Genomic DNA, 13,678 nt, shown 5'->3' with positions numbered 1-13,678 from the left:
CAATTTAAATGGCCATTGCTGATCTATAAAATTGATCATATCTTCGTGTCTGTTAGTGTGACCCAAAATAAGTAAAATCGTTTGTATGAAAATTTCAAGGTTACTCTGCCCTATTAAGATAGATGAATTGGACAATACTGACAAAGGAAAATGATTTCTATTGGGCATATCCGATTTTCTTTTCATATATCCTCCCCTTTGGCAATTATTATGTGGGGGGAGAGAGATATGCAGGGACCAATTAAGTCCATCCATCTTGCTGTTCCGAAGTAGATGCTGGGTTTAGAACATTGTTTGAGTCTGTTTGATCACTTAAGAATGTGGAATTCAAATCGAACACACACCTTGGGATGATCCTTCCAGTTTATGGTCCAACCCCTAATGCTGCGTTTGACCTACATTTTGAACTTTCCAGTTTATGGTCCAACCTCTAATGCTGTGTTTGACCTACATTTTGAACTTTGATTCAAGATATCATTCAAGTCTTGCCCAGGTTAATTACATGTAATTTATCTACAAAATTTGCCCATGGCTATAGGTGCCATGTGTAAAACTTTCAGGTTTGTTCCTATCCAAGTTATCATAGAGGTCTGTTGTGATGTTCAGTGAAATAGCATTGAAAAATACTTTCAAATATAACTGGCCTTCTAATTTTCCAGCTCATAACGGCTTCATGAGCGGGAAAATTTGTACAGGACCGAACTAGTCCTCAGTGATGAACATGTGGGGTCGTCATAATTTTAAAATGAACATCAGTTCTAACGACCAAAGAAGTATGCTAATGCTATTAAGAAATGAACAATTACTGTATAGGCATACTGCTGTACTTCTGAGCACAGAGTCTACACAGTTATACCTGTAAAATGTATATACATGTATAACACTAATCCAAAACGGTGAATATTCATTACAGGAAATCGCGCCAAATTATTCGGAGAGGATGTTCCGAGTAGTTTCTAATGTCACAGTCTCCATCACACATCTATACACTTCACTGGACAGCAATAATAATATAAATATTGCATCAGCATATTTTGTCTATCCTTCACAACCATGGAACCAAAGATAACAATATTTTGATATTATTATTTTATTATGAAACACAATGACATTATACAGCAATACATGTATTGTGAAAGTTTATAATTCTTTGTACATAAAATATTACACTTTTAAGTGCTCAATATATGAGAAACAAATACAAATACACACACCATAGTTGCCCTTAAATTTGCCCTTGCACCTATTTCACCCACAAATTGATGTGTCTCATCAGCAACCTGCAAATATGTACTCGACTAAAGATGAGTTTTCGAAACATCACTGACATTGCATCATCTACAAAGTACAGGTCTACCACTTTTCAGAAAAAATTTAAGTGCCTGGGGTGCTTACTAGGGGAAATACAGCAATAAATTCTAACAAACATCACAGCCTCCCTGCACCAAGGTTTGATCTTGTGTAGTAGCAATACAAAACACACATATTTTTCCCCATTTGAAGAAATATAAAATTATCAATCTGTTTGTGAAATAGTGCATCAATAAATACATTGCCTACATAATTAAGCATTATGAGGCCCCCTCCTTAGCATTTTCTGCTCACAAAAACAAAATTACAGAATTTTTTTTATACAATGAATCTTAAACTTAAAAAGAACAAAAAAAATCTACATATTACATGATTTTTTAAAACTGAAAACAAATTAAACAGCGACTAAACAAATGATATCACAATAGGTGCACACTGTTAGTGTGACAAGTTAGAGGAAAGTACAGCACTACAATTCATACAGCACTACAAGCCAAGACAAAAATTACAGATTAACAACGTAAATTGTATCAAAAAAGTAGAAAAAGCTGGAATCTTCCACACACTCATCTGAAAATCTCTCGGACAAAATCTCCCACCACTGTATATCTCTCCATTAACACATCAAGTCACCAGCATTCACTATGTCTACAGCATAATATTTCCAATGAGATAAACTGAGTATACGAGTCAAATTATGGTTACACTAGTCATTCTACTAACAAAATTCTCAATGAGTGTGATCTCAAATAATCTTTTGTTCACGTTCACAAATCCCCATGGTCTATGACCAACTGTTTTATAATAAAATAAAATTGTCTTACACACAAGTATTAATTACTTAAAAAACACTTGAGTGAAATTTCCTGAAAATAATTAGAAATTAACACTCTTCTATCAGGTAATCAAGATGCATTTTATCAAAAATTTCTTTCACAATTAATGCATATATTGCAATTTCCTCATGTTGCAACATTTTCAGTCTTGTTCAAAAGTTGTTGGTAAAAATAGTTCTGACCACTAACAAATAAAAACAATTTTGTCAATAATAAATAGCCTCTTAATCATCACTATCCCTAGTTCTTTTTGCATCAAAATTTGAAAGCAAAAAAACTGGTGATGATTTTTAAGTATTGTACCATCATAGGATACTTTTTTAAAAAATCTTACAAAATTCAACATATGTAAGATATTAAAAAAAAATTACAATGATTCTAAACATGAAACATATATAATCTTCTGAGATTTATGTACATGTTCGCTGTTCGTAAAACAACAAGTTTTACTTGTGTCAATGACACAGTCATTTCAAAGAAAATAGTCCATGATTTGTCATGGTGATAAACACACAACAATCACTTTGTCTAGAGATACTCTGGATAATGTTTGCTGTGAACCCAACTCTCCTCTTTATATCAATAACATTGTATCCATTTTGTGTACATTAAAAATTAACAAATTTTAAAAATGGTTTCTTACATCTTGGAGACATCAAAGTCATTTATTTCAGGGAAAAGAAGAATTGGTTCACAGAAACCAAGGCACCATAACAAATCTGAAACACCGGGTATACATATGAAAAAAAAATCCATGTGTTGTCAATTTTCAAAGAATTGAAATATGTAACATCTGTTTTAGATTAATAGAAATCAGTGCATTGCTTTCTGAATTTGGAATCTGCATGGAGTGTTGCATTACCATGGTTATCATGCCCTGGTTCTAGCCACAACATGCAGCAGTATCTACTTCAATGTGAAGTACTCAATAAAACTGAGAAAAGGGAGATAATTAAACACTTTGTTGTGTAGTGCAACAAATATAAAAGATGCTAAATATGTTCAAAGTTAATATCAAATCTAGAACAAGAGTCTTAATTAATTCTACATGTTAACAAGCATCAGTATTATATGAAGAAAACAAAGAGACTACCTAAAACCCTTTGAACATGAAATCTTATCACAACATCCTGAGTAGACCTTACCCTGCAGGAATTAGACGGGGTAAAAATTACAAAAGCAAGATTTCTTTCAAACTTGTGTTAAATATGGTTTCCCTCAATTACTTCATGAATAACTAGAATATAATGCGTTTTGTATGGTGGAGAATTAAACATCGAGCACAGATAAACAGCACATCCCAGCCAGTGAAAGCGTGGCTGTCAGAGTTCCGTCATATCACAGACACCAAGTACTCATACAGTGGGGGAGGGGGGATAATGAGATGTGTCCATATTTGTTCAACCAAGGTCATTATAACTCTTTTGTACATCATTGATATCCATCCACACATCACTCATCACTCATATTACTCCAATCATAATGCAGGTAAGGTACAACAGCTGTCCTGCCCCAGCTACACAACAGACATTGCATCACAGTACTTTATTCTCCATCCAACATGGTGACCTCTATCAGAGTTCCACTCTCTCTTGACCCATTAGGTGCGAGTCTATCCAGTTTCCACCTAGCAAAACATACATACACGCACACAATCTCAACTCTGGATAGGGATGCCACCAATCACACGTACGCCGCAGGACCACTATAACCTGGATCTTTGTTCCTATCATACGAATCAACGGCCCAGTCAGTGTTCTGTGTCACAAACTTCAGGAACAACTTGTACAGTGTGTGCCGAGCTTTGATCTCCACGGTCATGGCGATGAAGAAAGCCACAAAGAATGTAACTCCACATGCCAGCGTGATGATTTCCTCAATAGTCAATTCCACTTTGCTTTTTGGAAGTTTGTTAATCTGTCCTTTGTCCGAGAGAAAGCACATGATGGTAGCCACAGCACAGCCAACCATAATCAGAAGGTTAACCAGAAACACCAGGTGGAGACACTTGTCTCGTGCACTCACTCGGGGCCATCGCCAATTCTTAAACTGAAATAAAAAATCTGACAATTATGATTCAAACATAATGATTTTAATGTTCAACAGATTATGCAAGGTCAAATTAACAAGTTTAAACCTGATATCATAAATTGTCTTGATTATTTTTCAAATACAATGTATCTGATTAAAGCTTGTTAAGTCTTTGATCAAATTCGGCATCATGTCACTTCCACAGCTCTTATATAATTAAAGCAATATAAGCTGTAACTGATGGTAAATAAATTGAAAAATAAAAGAACAAATCTATATAATTACATATCTGTGATTGAATATATTTAACTTCATAGAATCAAAGTCAATCTGAAGCAATGAACCCATCAAATCAGCAGAAAATGTCAATTCATGATTCATTGTCATCCTGTCAGTAATTCTAGCTCGTAATCACCGATGCGCATTGACGTCGAAGGTCACTAGTTCGAAAAAATGCGAAAGCAAGGCACTGTGCATGTGTCAGAGTTGTAAACAATTCCAATTGCCAATTTTAAAGCAAATTCATATTCAAAATTTCAATTGAGTGACACGTTTTAATTACTTTCCTACACATATAATACTTCCAGTCATTTATGACACTATGTAATGTTTTGAATCGAACAAACAAAATGTGTACGTGCATATACTTGTGCCAATTTTCGTCTTTGTTTTACCTCGGTCTCAGCAACCTGATTATATTTGGCAATCATAGTTCCCATAGTATGTGGCACTTAATATGAAATGCTCATTTTAGGCATGCTCTCAAGGGATATTTGTTTATTTTCAATTGCGGAATTTTTATTCTTTGATACTGTTGGTGATTATATCAGTGATACCGATAGAACTGTTATTTGGTGTAAAATTGGATAGTTGAAAAAATACCGTCAGTTACAGCTTGTATTGCTTTATGATCATGACTTATCAAAACTGCCTTCAAGTTTTTGTATTAAAAGGATCTTTACCCTGAACTTCTTGTGTCTGTTGAACTGGTAGTGGCACAATTCACATTTTGGGGGTTTCTTTGTTTTTCTTGTGGAGATACTTATCCATTTCTGAAATAGAGAGATAGAACCAATCAAGATATTATCCTCCATCCACTAGTCAAACCTTCACAGTGCAGGTGAATGTCCAATCACTGCGTCAAAATAAACATCAGCAGTACATGTGTCTATCTACATTGAGACAGGATCAAAGCAGCTGTACCATTACTACCATAGCGAGTTCATTCGGATACAATGACCTATTTCTATTGCAGTGCCAGAAATGGAATCTGCAATGTATTCCACCCTGTAGTAACCATCTTCGCTAGCCAAGGGTGACACTTCACGGTAATTTCTTTTCACAAAAGAGAAACACGTATCATAGAGCAACACCTTTGGCTAACATTATGATGCTATACATGTAGTATACAGAGTATTTACATCTATATAGATGTGCAAGTTCCTGACAGTTTACATAGCATGCAAGGCATTCACATATCCTCCATTTATAATTGTGTAATTAACATACCAAATTACATAAAAGAGAGGTATGTTGACAGCCTGCATGCTGTCTATCAGTAAGAAAATGTTACATCTTCCATAATAAACAGTTCATAATTTCCCTATACTACACAATAAATAGTTCCCACTTCATTAATGTGAACCCCCTCGTAATGTGGTCAGGTTAAAGTTTGCATTGTTTCCGAGTGCAGTTTGGTCAGTGCCCCTTGTGATGAATTATCATTTGGCAATGATGCCACCTGCAGGTTATCTGTCCAGATTTTATTTATGGACACAGAACTAATGGACAAATTACTTGGCTTGACCAACTGACAGCAGATAATTTGTAACAAATTGTATAATGATTTTTAAAAAAATGAATCTTTAAATTTGATAGGTTTTTTTTTCTTTTGATGAATGTACAATATACAAGTGTCATTATACTATGTGGGATGTTTCATTTTTAACTTGTTTCCCCATAACTTAAGCAATAAAAAAAGAAAAGCGTATAAAGTATTCTGTATGAAAGTTTAAAGAAAGGTTAAGGACAATACATGTATTTCTATTTAAGGATCCCACTTGAATGATTCAGTGAGCAACACTAACAATCCCCTTCCACTTGTGAAGTTAGATTTCCTGTAGAGTGCATGTCTGTCCCAATTAAGCAAAAAGCACTACAGATTCTGTGACCTGCCCTTGTCTTGAACCTTTGCTGTACATATTTAAATATCTATATATGCAGATAATATTCTGATCAATGGTATTGGTAGGCTCTACGAGTTTTTCTCGTCACTATTGATACCCCCTCTCTCCGACATGTTGCCCCATTATATTACCAGTATTCCTCCTGTATTACTTGTTTGTACATCTTACTTTTGTCAATCTATCCCACTCTCCTGACTTTTAATATTTTGCTTAAATTGATTCATTATAACCCATCCAGCCAGTGACCGAAGCCATTAGCCGACATCTACACTGTTACATTTATATTATGTCAGACTCTACTGCACTTCATTATATAAATCTAATATTTTCAAAGTACCGACATCCAGACTTCAATAGTGCCCAGTTTTACAGTCTCTACTAAATACTACCAGTATCCACTTGTTTGAAGTCAGCTACTTTTATGCACAGGGTGTTTGTTGGTCTCTAGTCATTATATTAATATTTTTATCATTACCATTGCATAAAGGATTTATAGCAGTGTTATACTGGAGATGAGAATTCACAGAGAGGAAATATTGTACCACAGTCATGTTGAACCACCATATATCACAGTTCATCTGGAGTTTGATATGCATATCTGGCACAACAACTAAATCAATATTTTCATCATAGCTGTGAGCTCATCAGCACAGGAAAGTTCAATTGTAAGCACCGATTGATTGGACAGATTTAGAATAGATATTATATATATTTGATTGGACGGATTTATATATATATATATTTTTTATTGGATGGATTTAGATATATTTGATGGATAAAAGATTTATCACCAACATATTGATATACATGTATAAAATTTATGTAAATGTGTTCTAGTACCTTTATACACCTGTAGCAAATCTGTCCTACCTTTATATACCTATAGTAAATGTATCATACCTTTATATACCCAGTCTTCACGAAAACATTTAAAACTTGCTGGCCAGTCGGACCAGTGAACTGTCTGAATTTACTGGCCCACAGTGAAATTTACTGGCCCCCTAAATTTTCATATGTTTATCACATACATTATGGAATGCATTGTAAAATTGTACAATTAATTTACTGAAACTATGGTTATTATGCGTATTCATATCCATCCTAAGACATCCTTTCTGTCGATACCAGAAAAACAACACCGTACATGGTATTTTCTCTCTCTTCGCCCGCAAACAACAAGACTACAAATTCACGTATTTTTCACAAACATGAAAACAGCCCGAGTGCACCTTAGGAATTAGCCTTCTCTACTAACATCAAATGTAAACGATTGATTAATTCTATAAACTATAGAAATTGCATAAAATCAGATATAACTGCAATTGTCGAAGTTCATTTTAATTGGAGAATGCAATAAAGCAGCAATTACCGGTGTGCGGTGCGTAACAGAACGCTGTCATTTTTGTTGTTTCAACAAGTTGTTCGTTTAATATTCACGTGATCAACGTACAAGTTATCTTGACAATTACAAGTACTTTACGAAATAAACAAACCACGATGTCCAAACAATTAGTTTACGTGCTATTATTTAATTTTTTTTTTTTAATTTTGATGATAAATTTAAGCAAATAAGACGCTTAGAATATCTAAATCCAAATTATGTTTAATGTGACTTACAAAAAGTCTACAAGCCCATCGGACTTCCTGATTTTTAATTTTCACTGGCCCGACCGTCAAATTCACTGGCCTCCGTCTTCGGACCACTGAGTTTTCGTGAAGACTGTATACCTATAGTAAATGTGTCCTACCTTTATATACCTATAGTAAATGTGTCCTACCTTAATACACCTGTAGTAAATGTGTCATACCTTTATATACCTATAGTAAATGTGTCCTACCTTTATACACCTGCAGTAAATGTATCATACCTTTATACACCTGTAGTAAATGTATCATACCTTTATATACCTATAGTAAATGTGTCTTACCTTTATACACCTGTAGTAAATGTGTCCTACCTTTATACACCTGTAGTAAATGTGTCCCAACTTTCGACACCTGTAGTAAATGTTTTCTACCTAACTGAAGAAAACATTTTCTAATGTACGCACACATTGGTAGTAATCAGATACCTACCTTTAAACAGGTATAATGTATAAACCGAAGTGATCCTGAGCAACGACATGGAGAGAACAGGGGGTCCGGGATGTCCCCCGGGAGCTGGCAGATCCGACAGATAGGTAATAGGTCAGTCCCTGCCACAGATCCCTCCCGAGAGATAAACTTTTTCTTCTGTGGTAATGGGGTGAGGTTGGCACTTCCTATGGTGTGTATGCTGGCAATGGTAATGTTGGAGCTGCCAAGCTGTACCAGAGTTGGATCAGGAGGTTCCACCTCCATAGCGCACTCAACTTTCAAGTTCCTGAAATTGATTAAATTTTGTTTCAAAATTTTGAAAAGAACCAAACTTTGTCTGATATGTATATTCAATATGAATGGAAACTGGATATGACTGGACTGCATTCATGAATATATCAATTACACCCACATGATGACAATACAATGGAGCATTATGTCATAGATCTTTTTGTAATGTTGTACATGTCATATGAGGTAACTGTCAAAGAATTATTTTTTTCAACCTGAGAAAAATGTGTCAAGTTTTTCGCTACTTTCTAGACCATTCACAGATTTGAATGACATTGTAATAAGACTGTAGGGTGGTGGATGGGGTCATGCTAATCAGGAATGCTAATGAATCATAATGCAATGGGGACAAATATCTAGTTTTACATACATTGGGGTCAATATCATGATTGAAATACATTGGGGTCAATACCACAAACAATTAGGTTCACTGAATTCCATAACACCTAACCTGTGAGGACCAAGTAGGGTTGTTTGTATTTGTGGCATTAGTCTTGACCTGAGTGATAAAAATTATGAAGCACATCCAAAATAATAGATTAGTATTGTTACACTTTCCAGTCACTGAAATTATATAGTTGTTCAATTAACAGGTACAACAATAAGAAAGGAATCCACCCACCCCTTTCTTTTGTTTCTAATTTTGTGCTGACCTGTTTGTTGTCCCAGAGGTTGTCATATTGTTTTTCTGCTGAGCTTTTTGTAAACCTAAATGCTATACTATAAATCATATGGACACCTCACCGCTGTCTCTAATCTATGCATGGTTATAATGCATTTTGATACAACGATTTAACAATTTAAATTAATTCTGCTAAAAGCAGGTCATTGTCAATCTATCAATTTAAAAGAATTTACCATTAAACTTTTTTAAGTCTGGAGATTATTTAGCATGATGCAATAAACATATCTAGATCTTTAATTATCAAGGCACCAATTTTGGTTTAAAATTTCAGCTCAATTCTTTAAATGCATATATATTACCTCACTTACCTTAGTACTAAGTTAAAATGATTAGAATTACAAATTTAAAACAATGAAATCCACACAGAAATTGAAATAAAGTACAGAGCCTCAAGATGCTGTCCTTGCTAATCAGTATTCACACACACCTTAGTTATACTAAGCTTTTGTCTTCAGACTGGGGGGCTAGTTCTACTGTGTTCATTGTATTCCTCTGAGGTCACACAGAGTCGGGTCTCTTAAGATTTAAATAGGTCATCAACCTTGGTATGTCCTCAAGTAACACCACAGTTAGAACTGATGTATATATAGCAATGTCTGTCCATATAATTTCTTATCTGTCCCATTTCTTCAATCCTATGTCCTCATTCTGTTTTCCAGATGTCAACTCAGAGCTTTGAACTCATACCAAATTACTTTCAGGACCTTCAGAATTATTTTTTTTTCACTTTGTCATAGCTAGTATGTCAAGTTAGGTTATCAACTGTCACCTGAAAACTGGGTTAAATATGTCAACAGAGCACGTTCACTCCACCTCAAGCTGATTGAGCAGGAATTTGGAAGTGCAAGTGTTCTCAACAAACTTTGAATGTCTGGTGGTGTAAGGGCATAAAAGCTTTTGCTGCATATCAAATAGGTATGCAAAAACAAATTGCATACCAATTATAACTAACCATTGCATTACCTTCAACATCATGCCTCAAAATTCATCTTTCAATTATAATTGAACAAATTTTCAACAATGGAAAATAAGCTTGACGGAAAATAATGAAAATTGTTTATTTCAAAAGAATCCCCAAGATGAAAATCAACAATATGCAATCTAAAATGACCAACAACATGGCAGACCCAATCAGAATCCCTCGTCCTTCACTCCGTATCAAGTCTTTTTACAGAGTATAGGATGAAGGATTCCAATTAATGACAGGCCTTGTAGACATTTAGTGCATAAGTAATTAAGTATGTCAAGGTTGGAAAAATAAATCAGCCTAATCTCCTGTTTCCAATACAAACCTGAAATATTTTCATGATCCATTTTAAAAATATGGAAATTCATATATATATCCCAGTCATTTATATAGAATTAAAGCATATCGATTATCTAATATCATCTGCTCAAAAAAACCTGCCAAAATTTTATGCAACATCTTCCACAAAAATATTTCTTTCAAAATTTCTTTTGAAAATGATGGCTGTAGTTAAAACAAAAATTGTACTGGTACACCATCTCAATAAAAGAAATATCATAACTGGAAAATAAAGAATTGAAAACCATCATACAATGACATACATGTGCCTGATGTGAACACATTACATTGATGTTCTCGATTGCCAGTACTGAATTTAAAACATTAACATCCCAAATTTTCTGAAATTTTATTCACTCCCTGTTATTTGTTCCTCAGACATTTGGCATATATTCCATTGTTAAATACACATTGAAAATGATAGTAGAAAAAGAATGTTATTTACACCACTTAATTTGTTCTAACCCTTAGGTCAGTGACATTCTCAGCAAGAAACTGTGTCAATCCATCTTCCCCAATTCAACAGAGTCATTTGTACATTATTTATCTAATATTATGACTTATAAGTTATTATAAACTGATAGTGCATGTTATGAATTACAGTATTTACCATAATGGTTACTTAAACATTTAAAATAAATAACACAGACTATAATGACCAAATAATTTTCAATCGACCAGTATTAACCAGTATTGACCGGTTTTAACCATATTGACCACTGGCCCGGTCAATACTCATATTGACCACTTTTTTGCCAACCCTGATTTTTAAACAAGGGGTGGAAAAGAATCAACTCGATGTGTAATTTCTCTTTTTTCTCTGTGCACCTTTGGTGGTCAGTTTCTCCGAACCAAACTTTGTTGTTGCATTTAGTATCGGGTTCAAAAAAAAAATCCAAGTTTTGTTACAAATGTACCAGTAACAATTTCATTTAATCGTTGTTTATCGCAGTCTTCGTAATTGCTAAGTAAGTTCTGGGTGGCAATCTTTTACAGCCAGACACATTTTTGCTTTTCTTTTCTGCAAACTCTGTCTTTAAAATAACTGTTCTTTTAGAATCATCATGCTGAAAACAGCTGACAAATCAATGTAATACTTGCAAGGTTTTCAATGGAGAATCATCATGCTGAAAACAGCTGACAAATCAATGTAATACTTGCAAGGTTTTCAATGGTATATCTTGCATCTTCAGCAATTGTAATTTTCATGTGATAAAACTGTAATTTTAGTGCTTTTTTTAATATGTCTATAGGAATTTATTGTGGTCTACAGGAAATAAAATGATGCAGACTGAATGTCTACAGGATTTTAAAATTAGTTTCGCACACTGCTACACTCTTATTTCTTTTGTAAAATGCAATTTGATTGGTTCATTTGATTTTATCAACATTCTTTACGTACATCATATAAACTAACATTCCATATAAGTCCTGCCATATGATGTCCCTATGAAAGACACTTACAATAATTTTGGCTCCATTTCCATTTTCCTCAGAACTACGAAATTTCAGAAATAGCATAAAAAATGTCTACTAATATTTAGATATTGTGAAAATATAATTGATATACAATAACAACCCACACACAAATTAAAGTCGCTAGGCTAATGAATTATTTATTTTGCTTTGAAGTTCTATTTCAATTCAATCAAATTGTATTCAACTTTAATATCATCAGCAATTTGTAGAATAAATTTACAATACCTAAAAGATGTAATAATAATGTCAATACAATGACTTTTGATGTAGCTCGTCAAAAGACATTTCAATTAAGACAGATCAATGCTCCACTATGAGCAGCTACGATATTTCCAAGTACTTATGCAATGACTGAATATATTGATTAGATCTAAATTTAATCACCTTCCTCCAATGGGCAAGAAGATGTGTGGTTTTGTTTTTTTTAAATAGAATGTATTGTTATCATTATGCAGTTTATGTAAAATTATGAGCTCTGTACGTAGAGCTCATGTTATTTGTTCTGTATTGCACACAGTGCCGACTTTCAATAAAATCTACTTACTTACTATGCACTGTGGTTTCACAAAAAGTGTCCCATTACCAGTACAATATTTAGGATATTAGGTCATGCATGCGCGTCTCTATGTCTATAGAGAACAGCTGTCTCTTGTTCACCGATTGGAGGTGAAGTTTCTATACATTGTGTACAATACTCATAGAAACAGAGAACTGAAGATCCGCCGGTATAAAATTACCTGACCCCACCCCCAAAGGTCCAACTTACTCTCCAGTAGATCTACTAGATCTAGAACTGAAAACGGAGAATTGTTCGTGACGTTAATCTCTATCAGCTGATTTTAGTTATGACCTCGATAAGCTTACGTCCGAAAAATTGCCCTGAAAAATTACCCGGTGTTAGCAAACCCCCCTGACCTTCCAAATATTATACAGCTGGTCTTCGGCCGCTATAAACTAGATATATTATAAACTTTACCTTGGATCGAAGTCTTCTTGCAACAATCTCTGCACCAGTTTTGGCCGGTTTGTTATGATCACGTGAACAAAGAGAGAGAGGGCGCTGTAATAGAGTTACTTGCCCCTAGATTCTTGGTAAAAATTAAATTAAAAGTGGCTTCTAAGTAGCCTAATTAGAAGCCACTTTAAATTTAATTTTTATCATGAAACTCGGAAATGTTAATAAACAATATTTAGTTTTTTATACAGGACCAAATATCCATTTTTTTAATCAACAGTTTATTGATAAAAGACATTAATTCAAGTAAGAGACGACATAAATTTTTCTTCGGAAAATCCCTTCTGCCGCACAACTTAAGTATTTAATAAATTTATGTGATGTAAATTGAATAAAAAATGGCAAATATCTTTTGGGGGAAAGCATTTAGCATAATGCCAAAGGCATGCATATACAATGTTCTGGTAGGCTAGCTACTTTTGCACGTGTCTCTTGATGCATTTCGTAGTCAACGTAGTCAAA

The 13,678-nt window shown here is 34.1% G+C and overlaps 1 protein-coding gene and 1 long non-coding RNA gene across 3 annotated transcripts; one reads left to right on the top strand and one right to left on the bottom strand.

The window, feature by feature from the left end:
* Positions 1–1,074: 1,074 nt before the first annotated feature.
* On the bottom strand, positions 1,075–13,306 carry LOC125670025 (E3 ubiquitin-protein ligase MARCHF8-like). Of its 2 annotated transcripts, XM_048904921.2 has the most exons (4): positions 13,178–13,306; positions 8,441–8,726; positions 5,141–5,230; positions 1,075–4,196 (listed from the first exon to the last, which is right to left on the bottom strand). In XM_048904921.2, the coding sequence occupies exons 2-4, from the start codon at positions 8,702–8,704 to the stop codon at positions 3,831–3,833; spliced, it is 720 nt and encodes a 239-aa protein (XP_048760878.1). In that variant the 5' UTR covers positions 8,705–8,726; positions 13,178–13,306; the 3' UTR covers positions 1,075–3,830. The 2 variants fall into 2 exon arrangements, with proteins under 2 accessions (XP_048760878.1, XP_056018254.1); XM_056162279.1 differs by lacking the exon at positions 13,178–13,306 and having other exon boundaries at positions 8,441–9,041.
* LOC130054046 (uncharacterized) lies at positions 7,897–12,749 on the top strand. Its single transcript, XR_008802308.1, has 2 exons — positions 7,897–11,826; positions 11,887–12,749. It is a non-coding gene; the product is annotated as an uncharacterized LOC130054046 (long non-coding RNA).
* Positions 13,307–13,678: the final 372 nt, after the last annotated feature.

Source organism: Ostrea edulis, chromosome 4 (assembly GCF_947568905.1).
Source record: "Ostrea edulis chromosome 4, xbOstEdul1.1, whole genome shotgun sequence".
Lineage (NCBI taxonomy): Eukaryota > Metazoa > Mollusca > Bivalvia > Ostreida > Ostreidae > Ostrea > Ostrea edulis.
Note: the sequence above shows the minus strand (reverse complement) of the source record. Positions and strands in the feature narration are given on the sequence as shown.